This window comes from Pipistrellus kuhlii, unplaced genomic scaffold, assembly GCF_014108245.1.
Source record: "Pipistrellus kuhlii isolate mPipKuh1 unplaced genomic scaffold, mPipKuh1.p scaffold_m20_p_8, whole genome shotgun sequence".
Classification (NCBI taxonomy): Eukaryota; Metazoa; Chordata; class Mammalia; order Chiroptera; family Vespertilionidae; genus Pipistrellus; species Pipistrellus kuhlii.
Window position 1 is genome coordinate 5,472,456 of NW_023425584.1, and position 16,238 is coordinate 5,488,693.

Below are 16,238 nucleotides of genomic sequence, written 5' to 3' on the forward strand. Positions count from 1 at the left end.
TTCATCCAGCCATCCACTCCATGAACACATGCCCATGAAGCACCCACTGTGAGCCCAAAGGAGGGCTGGGAATATCCAAGCTGGCTCTGGCCCTCCCATGCTGGAGCTTACGAGGTAGAGGCACATCAAACAACACACACACACACACACACACAGACACGTGATTATTTACGGATGGCTGCAATTGGTGTTATGAAGTATGTGACAGGAAGGTGTAATGGTCTACCGCTGGAGGTGTACATGATGGAGGAGTCCTTGGGAAGGCTCCCTGAGCAAGTAACATTTAAGCTGGGACTTAAGGGATGAATGGGAGTTGGCTAGCGATGCCCAGAAGTGAAAGAGGAAGTGATCAGGCAGATGGGCATTTAGCTCCAAGGCCCTGCAGCCACAAGGGGACGGGGCAACAGAAGGCAGGACTGTGTGACTGACTCGCTCCTAGACCCTCCGCTCAGCAGCACCCACCAGGTGGATGAAACTTGGAGAAAATCTCAGGTGCTCAGGAACTGCACTCAGTTGTCTCTCTTCCCTTCCAGACTCTCCCTGCCCGCTGGCAAAGACAGCCAAGCCTCAGACCCCCAGTGCCGGGGCCAAGGGCCAGCCTTTCTCAGCTTAGACCCCCAGAGGCTACAGCCAGGGATCACTTGCCCACCTGTGAACTTGAGCCACGCGTGAACCACGCCAGGGACGCTACCCTCTGCATGGCTGCAGATGCCTCACGCCTGTCCTGGTCACACCCCGCCGGGTTTTGTGAGGCTGATTAGGAAGATATGTGTCCCCCACTGCAGGAGAGGGGCAGATTATGAAAGGACACAATGGCTCTGAGGGCGGGATCTGTGATTGACAGAAGCAGGGCGGCTCCCTCAGGAGCATCATCATGGATCATCAAAGAAGCAGACCCCCAGGCCACTGATCTCTCCGCCTGCATACATGCCCTAACAAGAAGATGTGCTTGAGTGTCCTGTAGTTTCATGCTGGAAACGGATGCTCCGGGAAAGGAAGCCGCCTGTTCCAGACGTGGCGGTCTCCTTTGGAACTCACACATCGGGAGTCTGGCACTATCCCCTAAATGGTACTTTTGTTGTCTCTTTGTTCAAGGCGGCGAGCTTTTCCCAGGATCGGAGCCGCCTGCCAGCATCTCTTGATAAACGGCCCACCAGCTCTCTTGGTAGATTGGATGTTTAATAATTAGCCTAACGCATTGTTTACCTAAGTGGCAATTATCTCGGCAATGAAATAATATTGTAACTGCAGGGGAAGCATTGCAGAGAGCTCCCGAGCGGAAGCCACGGGCTGGGGATGGCCCACACGGCCGCCGACTCTCCGGGGAAAGGGCCGCTCCATCCCAGCTGGCAGGTCTCTGCGTCTGAGATGCCAGCACCGGAGGCTGCCCCCAAGACCTAAGGACATGTGCCCAGGACACGTGTGTGGCCCCGATCCCGTCCACTGAGGCCCGATGGCCCAGCAAAACACGACGATGCGCCCGGTGCTGCTGAAGCGGAACAGCCTGGAGTCAGTGGCGTTCGCCAAGCAGCCGCACCACCGCCGCAGCAAGTCGCAGCAGGTGCGCTTCAAGGAGGATGGCACCGGGAAGCCTCCGCCTGGCCTGGCCGGGATGGACGTCCACGGGCCCGAGGACCCGGCTGTGATGGGCAAGACCCAAGCCCCCAGACACCACCCTCTCCCCGCCTACTCGCTCTCCTTCCCTCGGTCCCAGAAGGCAGGGGGCCTCCGGAACATGGCGATCCAAACCTCCCCCAGTCTCAGGAAGCATTTCCCGATCTTCAAAAGGAAGAGGCTCCTGGCCAGTAAGTCCTTGGTGGAGATGCCAACCACATTCCAAAGTGCCATCCAGGTCAATGGCAACCTCTCGGAACAGGACATGGTGGCTTCCGACCTCGCCTGCTTACGGCTGGCACAGCGCCTCGAGGATGGGCCTCGCAGGGTCCAGGTGTCGCACCCGTTTCTGCCTCGATTGGCCAAGGTGCAGAGCAACGGGCCGGTGAGCATATGCTTGGAAGCGGGAGCTGGTAGAGCCGCAGAGAAAGCAACCGCTGCCATTCAGGTCCCGGATGACATCTATCCCAGCCCTGCCTGGGCAGCCGAAGAGCCCGCCCTCAGCCAAGACCAGCCCTTGGTGGACCTGTGTCCAGGTGATGGGCGCAGAGTGCTGCCCTCAGATTCAGAAAGAGCCACCTCCTGCTTGAACGCCACCAGCGGTGCCAACCCCATGCCAGGCACAGGGAAACTTCAACCAGAATTGCTTTTGCCCAAAGACAACCCTGGGGACGCGGACTTTGGCCCACGGACATCTCCGTCAAAGGAAGGGTGTGCTCCCTCGCCTCCTCGGACTCACGGCGCTCCCTCGCCAGGCTCCCGCGGCCGGCCAGCCCATCCAGGAGGGGCTTCGGACTGTCCGCCATCGAGCAGCAACCACCAGGACCTGCCGTCACTCAGAGCGAACCACCCGCCCAAAGCTGGCCCTGCGTGTCAGGAGCGGCCGGTGAGGAACCCCACCCAGCCGGACAGCCTGGAGTTTCGAAACTGTCCGGGAAGCGATCATCCCTCGTCCTCTCGTCCAAGGAGGGAGGACAAACTTCAGAGCAGCAGGGAGATAAGCCAGATTCACCTGGCCCGGGGCGAACTCTGCGACCTCCAAGGCAGGCTGCAGTCCGTGGAGGAGTCCCTGCACTCGAACCAAGAGAAAATTAAAGTCCTTCTGAATGTAATTCAAGACTTGGAGAAAGCTAGGGCTCTCACAGAAGGGTAAGGTGATTTGCTTTTTATGTTAAAAACTACTGGGTCCAGTCGTTTGCCAGGGGAGGAGCAGAGGGAGGGAGGGAGGGAGAGAGAGAGAGAGAGAGAGAGATGGTTTCTGTCAGTAGCATGTCTCCAAAAATGTCTGCATTTCAATTGTTTCCCCAAATCCTAAGCAATGGCTCACCCTTAATTCCAACCGGGCTTCCTCAATTCTAGGCTTTGGTGGACTCCCCCAGCTATTTGTTTGTGTTTCCAAATATCAACAGACTATAGAGAAGGGGTTAGGAAGCAGCAAAGCCTAAAAGGATTGTAAGATGTGGGTCCGGTTGATAAATGGTGGGGGGAAGTAATAACCTAGGGGCACTGCCCCTACCCAGCCTCGAAGCAAGGCGCTTCGTTTGCAAAGGATTTGGGTTATTTGTGTGTTTGTCACCAAGAACTTGAGGTGGCCACCAAGCTTACTGTTGACCTTGCCCTCCACTGACCAGTCTCAGGGGGTGGGCCAGGCCATCGCTGACCAAGGCGGTAGAAACTGCAATGAGATCACAATTCTGCAGAGAGAACAGGCCACACGGTGCTATCCTGGGTGACTCACACCAGCCTGGGCAGGGGAGGCAGTTAGTTAGGTGTGACGTGTTTGTCCCTCGAAAATGTGCTCCCTAAAGACTGAGAGGAAGGAATGGTGACGCTTATCCCCATAAGAGAAGGAGAGAGCTGAGAGAATAAGTGACATTTGCTGCTAGGAGTCAGAGTCAGCATTGCCTTGTGAGAGAACAGCACTGAGGTGGCCCAGAGAGACACACGCTGGACTATGGGATTGGGAGTTATAACAACCTCTCCCCGCTCATTTGCGAAGTCCCTCGTGTCCCTTCTGTCACGAGGGGTGAAGAAGAGCAGGCTCATCCCCAGGATTGTGTCAGCGCGAGGAAACCCGTAGATTTGAAAGTGCATAAACGTGTACAAGTCCTCTAGAAACACGAGGTCCCATGATCATGGCTCCTTGTGTATTTGTAATGGTCACGCGGGTTCAGGGCACGGCTGTCCTGGGAGGGGCAGTGCCATGCTGCAGGAAGGGGTCAGTATGCTGGGCGCACCCCCCTGGGACTTCTGCCCATAGATTTATCCCGCAAATGCTCTGTCTTGCAGGCGCAACTATTATCGAACCGGCCAAGATCTCAACAATTGCAGCACCTGCCAGAACACGGCGTGCATCATATACAGGTACCTGGCCATGCGGAGACCGGCTGTGGAGCCCGGAAGCTACGGGTCCACAGAACCTTCTCGTAAACTCTCTTATAGAGGCAGAAAGTCAAGAGAGAGGCAAAGACAGGAAAACCTCTCAATACTCAAGACTTAGATGTTAACACGCGGTTCTAAGGCAGGCATGGCTCTGCTTTCTTACAATAAGGCCTCTGAGCACATCCTTTTGATAATGATCCCCCTCTTATGTACACTGAGTACGGGTACCTTCCTGAGCTCTGCGTGCACACTGGCATCTCCTTTCAAACCTTTACCTCAGGAGGTAGGCATCCATGTCCTCGGGGAAGTGAAGTCCTGTGACCCGGCTCACCTACAGCATTTTCAGAGAAAAGGGCTCAGGTTCAGGACACAAGTCCAGATCTTTCTGACCCCTAACCTTGTGGTCCTGATTATTGCACCTCAGGGCCTCTTCCTCAACAGCAGCTTAACGGACCGAGCACAAGACATGCTCGGCCGTTTGCATTTCTGAGTGCATCATTTCCTTCCAGCAGGGGAAAGATTGCTGCGATAAAAGTGGGTTTTTATAAGTAATAGAAGGAAAGCATCATAGAATAGTGAGAACAGTCAAAACCCCCAAGTCTGGGGCTCAGTTTCCTCATCCAGAGGGTGTGTCCCTGTACAGAGTTGCCACAAGGAGCAAATGGGGTAATATATGTGAGTGCCTTCTGTGACTGCAGAGCTCCGTAGCAATCCAAGGCCTTATTATCGTTATTACCAGAAAGATCAGTGCCCCCTGAGCGGGAAGCCCATTTCCGTGGCCTGGTGGAAATGCAGTCAAAAGCAGTCATTTCGGTTGATGGCATCTAATTCTGACAGAAGTGTATGGTTTTGCTTTCTCTAGTACGTTTCTCTCGGATGAAAGGGGCAGCCCAAGTGGGTTGCCTATGTCTTTTTCTAAATTCTTCTCATTCTCTCCAGCAGAATCCTGAGATTTTTGTCCTAATAAGGGATGGGATAGGGATGGGATGCCTGGAGATCAGGAGGCCCCTACACGTAGGCAGGGCCTTGGGCATTTCTCTCATCAAAATGCCAATTCCTTTCACCTAGGAGCCTCACAACTATGTGTCTTCACCAAAAGGCAGAATCTTCAGGAGCAAACACAGAAAACGCCCTTTACCTCGGTGTGAAAGATCCCCTGCAAAAACTCCCCCAAAAGGCAGGGGACACTGGAAATGCTAAGTAGGCAGGCCTATCCATTGTCACCTTTTTGCTCCCTTCTTTTTTAAACATCTATCTTAAGCAAAGGTTTTAAGCTCTAGGAAGACAAAAATTATTACATGTCTAGACAGCTAGGCAGGATAAAAAAAAAATTACTCATCATAAATAATAATTATGTTTAACTAATCTCCATTCAAATGTTGCATAGTCTCTTTTCTTCCTCAGCCAGATGATGTATTTTCTATTATCTTAAGATGACTTTTTACTTAGCTTATGTAAATGAAAAGGACAAGTGGCTGTTGCCCAGGCTACTGTGAGCTTGGCCTGGCTGTGGGCAGATCATTTCTGACCCCTGAGTTACCTCATCTGAACAATGAGAGCCTTTAATTAGTTGCTCCCTCTGGTCCCTTTCAGTCCTGACATTCGGGTGTTTTTGTGCTCAATTAAAAGCAGCAATATTTGGTTACACTATGACCTTCCCACAAGTCTGAGAATGTTTGCATTTTCCTGTAGCTACTTCAAACATCCGCAGCAAACAGTCTAAATTAATTTACACCCCTGGAAAGGTTAGTAAACCTTCCTGCACATGTCCCTTCCCAGTCTTCCAAGAGGAGCAGCCACTGTGTATATCCACTTCTCATCACCATTCAGAGCCAGTCTGTCCTCGCAGACAGTATCCGTACCCTTGTATCTAAACCATTGCGAAGGAACAGGCAATTAATTTGATGAAAGCAGAGAGATCAAACATTCCCATCACAGTAACAGTGGGAAGATGAGAGTTGTCATTTTTTTACAACATTTCAAACGACTGCAAATCCTGTGTTGTGTCCTGTAAAGTCAGATCTTACATCTAATGAATAAGTGATGTGCAATGCTCATCCTCGGGACTTGTTTGGCTGTGGTCCCTCTCCTGACGGCGGATGTGCCCAGTGCCCATCAGTGTACATAAAGCACACGGGCTCAGGATGTGCTGCCTGCCAGGTCTATCTCCCGGGAGATGTTGTTGCTAAGTTAGCAGCACGGGAGGTTTCCGAAGTGGCCCCATCGCTGAAGACCTTGGCTAATGCTACTTGCTCCCATCAAGACATGTCATTGGTTCTGTCCAACTCAGTCTCTGTTCCAAGAGGAGCCTTTTGCTCCCCTCCCCACAAGACTCCTGGGCTTTCTTCTTACCATAGACAACTTCCTTAGATTTCCATCCTACTAAGAAGCATAGCACCACAAGGATGCCTAAGGACCCCACGCAAGGTTGTCAGGTGATTTCTTACATCAGGGAGAATGGACTCCTTTGAGTTCTGACTGCTGCTGGCTCCAAGGGGAGGGGCATAAATTGGCTCTATGCCTTAAGCTGGCTCCAGGGTATTTAGTCTCCAGTCACACTCCTCACCGATCCTTAGCATTGATTCTAGGACAAGTTTCTCAATGGGTTGGTTGAAGGCCACCTATGGTGCCTAAGATAAAATAAAACTGGGTTACAGAGTGAGAAGGCTGTTCTCTTTCCAAGTTTATTTCCACCCTTGTGTTGACCAAGAGGGAAAAGTCAAAGTTGGTGCTAGAATGTCTTCAAAAGCTTTCCTACGCTTATTGATCATGCTTTACCCAGACAGAGTAGGTCTCAGGCTCGTAGCCATAGGCAAGCAGCAGTATCTAGCCAGAACGTAATCATTTTTAATTTTTTTATTGAAGCTTTTAACTTCTAAAACAAGTCCTCCTAAATATTCATTGTAAATGATGCATGTCTCCATTTTCAAAAGTGGTATCGACTATTTTATATACATGTTTTGAAGTCTAAATAGAAAATTGATTTAAAGAAGAAAAGCATTAAGTCAATAGTTTCATAAAAACCATGAAGATAGTGAACGAATGATTGAAGTTTGAGAAATGGAGCTTGGAGGAATCGGCTCCCTTTCCTCTTCTCAAAAGCACAAGTTTCCCCAAGCCACATCCCTCCTCCTTCCCCCACTCCACTCTCTGCTCCTCCAGCCATATCTCCTTGCACTTCATCTTCAAGTTCACTCTGACAATCACTGCTGAGCCTCTTTGGAGGACTTTGACAACACCAATCATGCATTTATATTCTGGACATTGCCCCCAGGGGGGAAAAAACACACACAAAAAACTTCTTGGTTTAAGTTGTAAGATGCATCAAATGTTTTAAGGGAAGAGAATAAGAAGTCTTTCTCAGAGAAAAATTTCATCTACCATTCAAACACATTACTTGGGTAATGGAAATAAAGAGCATGCTGCAAACTTAGCAGTTTTAATGGGTGAAGGGAGAGGTTTGAAAGGTGCTAGAGAGAAACAGAGAGCTGTTGTTTGTAGGGAGGTCTACCTGGACAGGTTGTCTCCTCCTTTCCTCCTCAGCTTCTTTTTATGGGTTCAACTGTACTCATGGATTATTTATTAATTTAATTTTATTATTTACTTACTTACTTGTTAATCCTCACTTGAGGATATGTTCTCCATAGATTTTTAGAGTGAGTCGAAGGAGGGAGAGAGGAGAAAGAGAAAGAAACATCAATGTGAGATGGATTGTCACCTCTGGCACGTGGGCCAGGATGTGGCCTGCAACCAAGGTACGTGCCCTTGACTAGGAATCAAACCCAGACCCTGCAGTCTGTGGGCTGATGTACTAACCACCAAGCAAAACTGGCCAGGGCTGTACTCATGGATTTCAAGTTGATGTCTTATGACACTACTATCTACTCCTACCTCTTTCATCAGCATGTTCTCTCTCTCTCTCTCCCCTAACTACAGGGACATAGCAACTATCTCAAAGGTATCTCATATTCACCAGCTTTGATATTCACAACTTATCACAAGGAGTCTCTCTGGAGCTCAGGCCTAAGCCTTCTCACTGTGTGCCCCACCAGAGAAAACCCTGGCTGCCATCTTCCAAAGAGCTCCTTGAGTCCCCAGGCTCACCTGGTTGGTAGTGCTGGGGAGCCTTCTGTTCGTTCCTTTCTATGGTTAAGTGTTTTGGACACTGGGTTTTGGCCTTGCTTGCCACTTACAGCTATTAATTAGCTAACCTGAGAACAAGGTATTTCACTAGACATGAGATATGCACCCAGGCCTATGGGTTTAGTAACCAACTTTCCACTTTAATTATTTAATATTTTCCTTTGGTCTGCTTAGACTGCTCTCCCAGCAGGAAGCCTGGTGACTGTAAGAGCCAGGTCTTCCAGTCACAGTCCTCTTTTTGGCCAAAACTGGAAGTCCCACTGAAAAACACCCACAAAGCACACATCCTATCTGTTATTTCTAGTAATCACAGATGCATCTGTGGCTCTCAGCACATTTCAACATGGGCTGAGTAGCATTCACTTCAAAGGTTGGACTTTGCACATCATAGCAATACCAATCGGCCTCCCTCCATAACCACCGCCAGACATAGCTCAAGCTGTCTCTTTAAGGAACAGGCATAAAGTCTGAGGTACATATGGACATTTCTCTGAGTCCCAACTAGTTGATCCCCAAGATATTTGCCTCTGGTCCCTGTTTCTCTCAGCAGCATGTTATCCCTTCCTTCTTCTCCCCAGAGTATAAGAGGAAAAGGATTTACAGCGTCAGCAATTTATCTGCAATAAAAAATGAAACCTATTTTAATGCATTAATAGCTAAAGAGGCTGAAACATGCCATAAATATAAAATCAAGCAAGCTGAGAATTTCCCAGGAATAACAAACGGATGGCTGCTGGCACCGAGGCCATAGTGGACCACAGAATGACCTAATCTTTATTTCTCTGTCAAGTAAATGTAACAATCATTACCACTTGTCCTACCAGGCACTGAGCCAGGCAGTTTGCTAAACACTGTACACACAGTATCTCATCTCATACTCCCAACAACCCCGATGTATGAGTACGGTTATTATTCCCATTTTACAGATAAGGAAATGGAGACTCAGAGAGGTTCTGTGACTTGTCCAAGATCCAACAGAGCTGGGGCTAAAACAGGCCCTCCTTTCGGGAGATTTATTCGGTCCCTTCCCCTCTTACCTGGGACCTGGAATAATCAGTGAATATATGTGTTCACGTTCTCTGAGCAGGCCTGTCCTTGCTGAGGGCTTAACAGGAAGACCTTCCCATCCCAGAGCCACAGAACTCAGAGCACAGGGTTCTCTCAATTAGCCAACAGCATGATGATTCTTGCAGCTCATGTTCAAGTGCCCAGAGGAGAACCTGCAACTCCCTGAGGACTTGTCAGCAGACGCATGCCCTAGGGGGAGGAGTGCCCTTGCCAATCTGAAATGGCTGCAAGTTGTATTTATACACCCTATAAATAACAAGCAAACTTGTCATTAGGAGAAAGTTTCAGGAACGGGGGCGGGGGGTGGAGGAGGCGGTGAGACTAACTCAAGCGCCTACATGCCAAGGCTAGGATCCTTCCCAAAAGGAAAGTGACTTGATTATCCAAGGAGACAGGAACCAAACTGTCCTCGCGGAGCTCACTGAGGCCGCCAGCTCATTCTCTAGAGAAGAAGCCTGTAGGCGGGCCCTAAGTCTGCAGTCACGGGGCTCTGTGTGCAAGGAGCCACAGAAACCCTTGCAGAGGGAGGAGGTAGAGAGGGACCTGGAAGATGTTTCATCTTCAGAGAGGTGTTGTGGACTATTAGTTTCTCAGCCAACATGCTGGGAGTGTGTGGTTCGTGGCAGGGGTGTGTCCCTTTCTCTTTAATAAAATACCAGGCCCCCTTGCTGAGAAAGAAGGCAGAGAGCCCCCTGCAGACCTCAGCAGCCTACCACACCGAAGACAAAGACAACCACTGAGCCCACATATTACTTTGAATTTGCTGTCCGCTAAGGGGGCACCCATCTTCTCTGGATACACAGCTTCCCGCCAGCATTGCCCTGCAATCTGGAAGCACCATTGCAGAGTGAGCTGGTTCCACAGGGGACTGGACGGTCATGCACCAGGACTTGGTCACCACCACCTCGGCACCACAACCCCACATACATTTGATGGCCAGGATCTGAGTTCAGTCTGTTTTAGTGCACCAGCTTCACGGTCAGACCGTCTCGGTTCATATCCTGGCTCTGTTGTTTACTAGTGTGTGGCCATAACCTGCCCTTGCCTTGGTTTCCTCTTTTATGGAACAAAGATAGTATCCATCTAAGGGGGCCATGAGAATTACACGAGGCATGTGGGCATTACCAACCTTGCAGTGCAGAGTCTACAATATAGAATTCACTGTACGAATGACAGTCCTTTTCTTCCTCTTCTTCCTTTCCTCCACCTCCTCCTCCTCATTCTCTTTTTCCTTCTCCTTTTCCTCTCACCTTCCCTCTTCCCCCACCTCCATCTTCTTCATCTTCATTATTATTAACTGAAATTGCCATGTGTCCTCACCTAACATGGTCCAGGTACTCTTCTGTTATTTCTTCTTCTTAGATTAAGATCCTAGTAGTAGCCAGGCCCTGGGCTAAAACATCTCATTGCTCTTTAGGAAGAACAAAGGACTAAGAGTCTGGAAGCCAAGCTTATATTCTGTTCACAGCGTGACTTCTCTATGCCAACTCATTTATCTATTAAATGGGGACAGCAATTTTCCCATTTTCCAGGGATATCCTGAGTATAAAATGAAAGCACAGATCTAACAGGTTTGCAATTTGAAAGTGCTACTCAAAAGTAAGGGGTTTCTATTAATTCATCTGTTTCTATATAAATGTGTATCTCTTGTTGGCCTGCCTAACTGATTTGTCCAGCCAAGCTGCTGCATCCAGACCCAGGCTCTGTTGTTTGCTCATGTACTAATGTATCCATCTACTTTTTGCTTTTCACTATTTCTTTTTCTCAACAAGCCATGACTTAGGTCTCCCACTGCTTCCAATTTCCTAGAAAAACATCCCTGTGCTTTTCACCTGGCCTGATAGCTGAGGCATTGATGTGTGAGCTGGACTAGTGAGATGCTCTTCAGAGGGACACCTGAAAGCTCTCTCCCATTCCTGGCTGACAGCTCACTTTCTAAAGGAGTGCAGTACCACACCCAGACAGATCACATGGGCAGGGCTCCAAGACTCCCTTCGACAATGACTGGGGCAGCCTGAACCAGGTGTCATATATTCCTCACAGGACCAAAGGTCCTGACCTCAACTGCTCCACATGACCTCAATGGATCCAGGCCTGAATTCTGTCCTGTAACGATTTCTTATCCCCAATGTGAGCCAGAGCTCTGCAAACTAAGCCCTCGGCACTCCTCATCATCCATACAGAATATGGGTGGCAGAAGATGGTAAGAGTGGGCTGGGAGGGAGATTAAGAGAAGAAGAGAAGGGGAAGCAAGGTTTAAAAAGTTACTGGTGTTCACCTTGATACCAAACCCAAGGCAGACGGTATTCTCTAGAATCTACAAACAAGCCTCTCGTTGACTTCTCACCAAGTAACAATTAATTGCTCTTATCAAGAGGTCTCTGAATACGGTGTGAGTTGGCTAAAAAGGAAGGTGAAGGGTATCTCCTTCCCTCCACTCAGCTTCAAGATGAAAAGAGATGAGACCCTATACCACATGTGTCAAACACAAGGCCCGCGGGCCAAATCCGTCCCGCCAGGCCTTGCAATGTGGCCCGCACCGCACTGTCATCACTGCACTCCGCTGCGTTTCCATCACAATGACAGTTTATGACTGTTCAGTAAACCATTCGGCCCGCGATTTAGGCTGGATTTTAGATTTTGGCCCCTTATCTGATTGAGTTCGACACCCCTACCCTATACATTCCTTCAAACTAAAGAATAATTTGTCAGGAATAAGAAGGAAAGTGACAATTTTCCTTTGTTAATAAATTGCTTTGTCTAAAAAAAAAATTAATCAGTTTCTTTCCTAAGTTCACACACTTCGCTATGCTCTGCTTTTTGCCTGGCCTTGAAAAGAAAGTTACTTTCAATCTCCTTTCAATTGTCAAAATCAGTGGGGGCAATTGCAAGAGAGGTGGGGGGAGAGCTCTAAGTCCCAATGATTATAAGGCAATCCTGTGGTGTTTCCATAGAAACATAGAATGTATTCTTTCCTGAATGTACATGGAGGGGAGGGGTGAAGAGTGATAATGCTGGCAAGGTATACAATTACTGAAGAGCTTCAGGTATGAGTGAAGAGGCATTCAGGCCATAAGATAGGAAGACAAAAGACTTAGTTAGTGAAGAGTGGAGTGGGCAGAGACTATATCCTACTTGAAGACATTTCACCTGTCATTGTGTCCCATCTGTGCAACTATCCAGTGAGAGAGCTTTATAACCCCCACTTTCAACTGAGTCTCTGAAAGAGGAGCAACTGTCCAAGGTCACCTAGCCAGTGAGTGGTATAAACTTGGTTCAAAGTCAGGAGTGTTCCACTCGAAGCTCTTGCTCTAGCTTCTGTGTTGGGCTGCACTTTAAATCATAATGATGAGACAGTTTCATTCTGCCTCCTGGCTCTTCTCTCCCCAGCCCTGTCAGTTCTGTACACATTCTCGATTCACCCACAGCATTCTCTTTTTATCCGATCAGTATTAGGACAATGCTGTGAGTCTTGACAAACTCAAGTGGTTTGTTGTTGTTATTGTTTATTCAAATGATGAAGTCAGAGAAATGTCACAAATAAGGAGAAAAAGCTGGTTTTTGTGGATGCTTCTATCATTTGGTAGAGGTGTATGGAGAAAGAGCTAGAAAGTAGGCATAGTTGAGATAAATACAAGGCATATTTTAAAAGCAATTGTTAGTTTAACCATCTGTCTCACACACTGAGAAGTAAGATCCACAAGAGCAGTGGCCATGTCTGTCTGTCTGTCTTGTTGTGTCCCATAACTGAGCACAGTGTTGAGCCATGAACTGGATGGATGGGTGATGGATGGATGAGTGGATGGATGGATGAGTGGATGGGTGGGTGGATGGAGAGATGCCACAAATTTTCTAAGGTCATATAACCAGTAGGTACCTAAGCATCTGGGACTAGATGTCAAAGCCCATGCTCTTACATAGCAGTTGGGCCCTTGGGGATGCTAAATTCATATGTGCTGACTTGAATTTACTGTCCTTACTTGTCCTATGTTTTCCAGTGTAGAATATGATTTTCGGCAGCAGGAAGGCAGGTTCCATGAAGTTCTACAGAATCTGGAGGAAGCAGAGCCGGTTGAGGAGCCATGTCCCCCACCAAAGTCCACAGCAGAACCCCCTGTTCCTGAGAAACAGGACTTAAGGCGGAAAACCAAGAAGGTGAAGAAGAAATGCTTCTGGTGGATCTGAGCTTGTTGGGACCATGCCCTCTGCCCTCCCCCAAAACCTCCATGAGATGGGGACCACTGCCCTCAGGTCTTCTCTGCTTCTTCGCAAAGGCCCCAGACTGACAGTCACTCAACCTGCGAAGCCAGAAAGACTCCAGGGCTGGTGTAGCCACTGCAGGACCCCGACCACCAACCTCACCTGAGTGAGTGCCACTGTTTGCTGAGGGCTTCACGGACCCTAGAGTGACCAATTGCCTAGTTCCCCATCACACACAACTAGGCCACAATCCTGGTTTGCGAGTCTAGGTTCCCACCCTGAACAAAGCCCCCATCGACTCTCCAACATCTCTATGATGCTAAGCACTTCCTTCTCATCCTTAAAAGAAAAGAAAAGAAAAGAAAAGAAAAGAAAAGAAAGAAAGAAAGAAAGAAAGAAAGAAAGAAAGAAAGAAAGAAAGAAAGAAAAGAAAAGAAGGTTGTGTAGAGCAGGAAGTTAGAATACAGTTAGAAACTGATACACTAGGAAAGATGAGTTACATACACTGGTTATTTTCTAAAATGTTGGCATACATAGCATAATAGAAATGTGCAGGGCAAAAATGTAAGAGTGCCTGGTGGGCTGGGTCATTTCCATTTTAAAATAGCCCCTTGGCCCCAAATTAAGAATTTGTCATCTCATGCTGCGGGGGCCTTCCAGCCTGTGGCAGAATAAGGTCGCTGCAGGGGATAAGGAACTTGGTGTGATTATCCTGCAGTTGTAGCTCCAGGGCCCACCTTAAGCCACCATGCTTCTCAGCCCAGGGCATGAGACCACCTGGAAAATAGGTGGGATCTGGTTTGAACTTTCAGATTCCACAGCTGATTTCCCTGCAACATTTAAGACCATGAGATCCAGCAACCTGTCTGCTTCATCTGAGCAGTAACATAAATAAGACTAAGATAAAACACAACACTGGTTCTTACCCATTCATCCCTGCAATAGCTTTGTAGATAGGTTCTTAAATATAGTAATCTACATAATCTCCCTTCCTGGTAACCAGGCCATGATCACCTGATTGAATAAGAAGCAGGATGAGGGATATACATATTTTTTCCATTTTAGCATTAAAGACCTTTCCTTCCCAAAGTCTGAATTCTTTTAAAGTCTGGCTCATTCTTTTGACAAGACCCCTATACACGTGGGTCCAGTCAAACTTGCATGGCTGAACAAACTACTAACATAATATAATTAAGTAATTGCTACATACTTTGAAGGATGAGGGGTGGATTCTTGTTAAATTCTCTACCAGACTGTGCTCGGATGGATGCTGCTTAAAAAGGGGATCCTAAAGCTCAACATGGCATTTAATGAAGAAGGCATGTCATACCCGCCTTTGCTCAAGATCAGGTGTCTGGGTTAGAGTCTGCGGAGTACAGAATCCTGTGTGAACATGGGATGAACATACCCCCATTGCACATTGAGACGAATTGAGCAAACCACTCTGACAATTGCACCTGCTCCTGCCATAGTGCTGCAGTGTGCAAGCTCTTTCGGTGAGAGTGAGAGGGAAATTTGGCAAGGAACCACAGCTTACACTATTTAAGTCTTGGGATGTCATTCAAGATGTTCTCGTTCCGTTTCTAGAGTAATGTTTAAACCCACAAAGTGAGACCAGCCTCCATAATGTTAAGTAGGAATTAAGATAAATACACTTGTCATACAGAGGAAGCCACATTTCAATAAGATATGCTATCACTGGCTGAAAGCCACAGATCTTCCTATATCCACACAGTCAACTCTCAGTTGGCCCCAACGATGGAAAAGAACAGCACCGAGGATAATCCAATAAAGCAAAACCATGTGGGATCTCTTATGTAATTTTATCCTGTAGTAGAGCTTCCATCTTAATTCGCTTTGCTTATACTAAGTTTCAAGTTAATTTATAATCTTGGGCAGCATGAATATAATCCTGTTTTGGGAATTAAGAGACCCAGGCAAACAGTCGACTATCTTTTAACAAATGGCTTAAAATTTTAGGGCCTGTTTGTTCATTCTCAAATGGAGATAGAAACACCTTCTCGAACAACTTTATAAGCTCTGTGCATGGTCCAACACCAAATGAGCAGAATGACCCAGAGCTGAGGTGGCTTATTTGCCAAACAGAATAGAACCCAACCCTTGGGTCATTAAAAAGTGCACATTTTTATATACTTAGGTTCAGTTGGAGGTATCAGATAAACCCTCAACTGAAAAATAAAATTGGGGTAGGAAATGTTGACATTTCTAAAAATACAACCAAATGAGACTTCAATGAATTTATACCAAAGCACAATACAGCATTGCTGAGGCCACTAACCTGAAAATGGGAAGGAGGTCTCTTCTGGAAATTGAACATTTAAAATTATTATAAGGAAAAGGGATTCAGTAAAACACCTTCCTGCTAATAAAAATGATCATCTCTATTTAAAAAACACACCCACACATATACATAGACCAAAACTCTATACCCATCTACTCATCTGAAAATCACATCTTTGTAAAATATTATGTAACATCTACCACGATAATCTGCAAAAATGCTGTACTTGAGGTTATATGGTTTTACAGAGAGAATTAATTTAGCTAAAATTACTTTTATAAAATTGAAGGGGAAAAGACTGATACATCACCTTAGGTTGCTGGAGTTTATGTAGCTGCTTTCTCTGTAGTTAAGAAAAAAATGTGTACTCGCTATACTTGGAACTTAAATACCAGCTCATCTGTAGAGCCCCTTCTTAAAAACAATGTATAATGTAAGTTTTTGTAAATTTATAAACTGTTTTAAATGGGATATTATCTTTTGCAATAAACTTACATATTTTTTCTTAGGTTTTAAGACTCCATTACTA

At 47.2% G+C, this 16,238-nt stretch overlaps 2 protein-coding genes across 4 annotated transcripts in view; one reads left to right on the top strand and one right to left on the bottom strand.

Annotated features, from left to right (window-relative positions):
• DOCK2 (dedicator of cytokinesis 2) overlaps positions 1-16,238 on the bottom strand; it is a 355,728-nt gene that overhangs the window by 167,375 nt on the left and 172,115 nt on the right. The window lies entirely within an intron of this gene.
• Positions 1,285-16,217, top strand: INSYN2B (inhibitory synaptic factor family member 2B). The gene is made up of 3 exons (XM_036423744.2): positions 1,285-2,763; positions 3,904-3,978; positions 13,206-16,217. Exons 1-3 carry the CDS (start codon positions 1,454-1,456, stop codon positions 13,390-13,392), a joined length of 1,572 nt encoding a protein of 523 aa, XP_036279637.1. The 5' UTR covers positions 1,285-1,453; the 3' UTR covers positions 13,393-16,217.

Bases quoted from the DNA above. Each gene is read 5' to 3' on its own strand.
- INSYN2B (XM_036423744.2), top strand. From the start codon at position 1,454: ATGGCCCAGCAAAACACGACGATGCGCCCGGTGCTGCTGAAGCGGAAC. The intron at 2,764-3,903 runs GTAAGGTGATTT...TCTGTCTTGCAG, and splicing joins GCTAGGGCTCTCACAGAAGG to GCGCAACTATTATCGAACCG. The intron at 3,979-13,205 runs GTACCTGGCCAT...TATGTTTTCCAG, and splicing joins ACGGCGTGCATCATATACAG to TGTAGAATATGATTTTCGGC.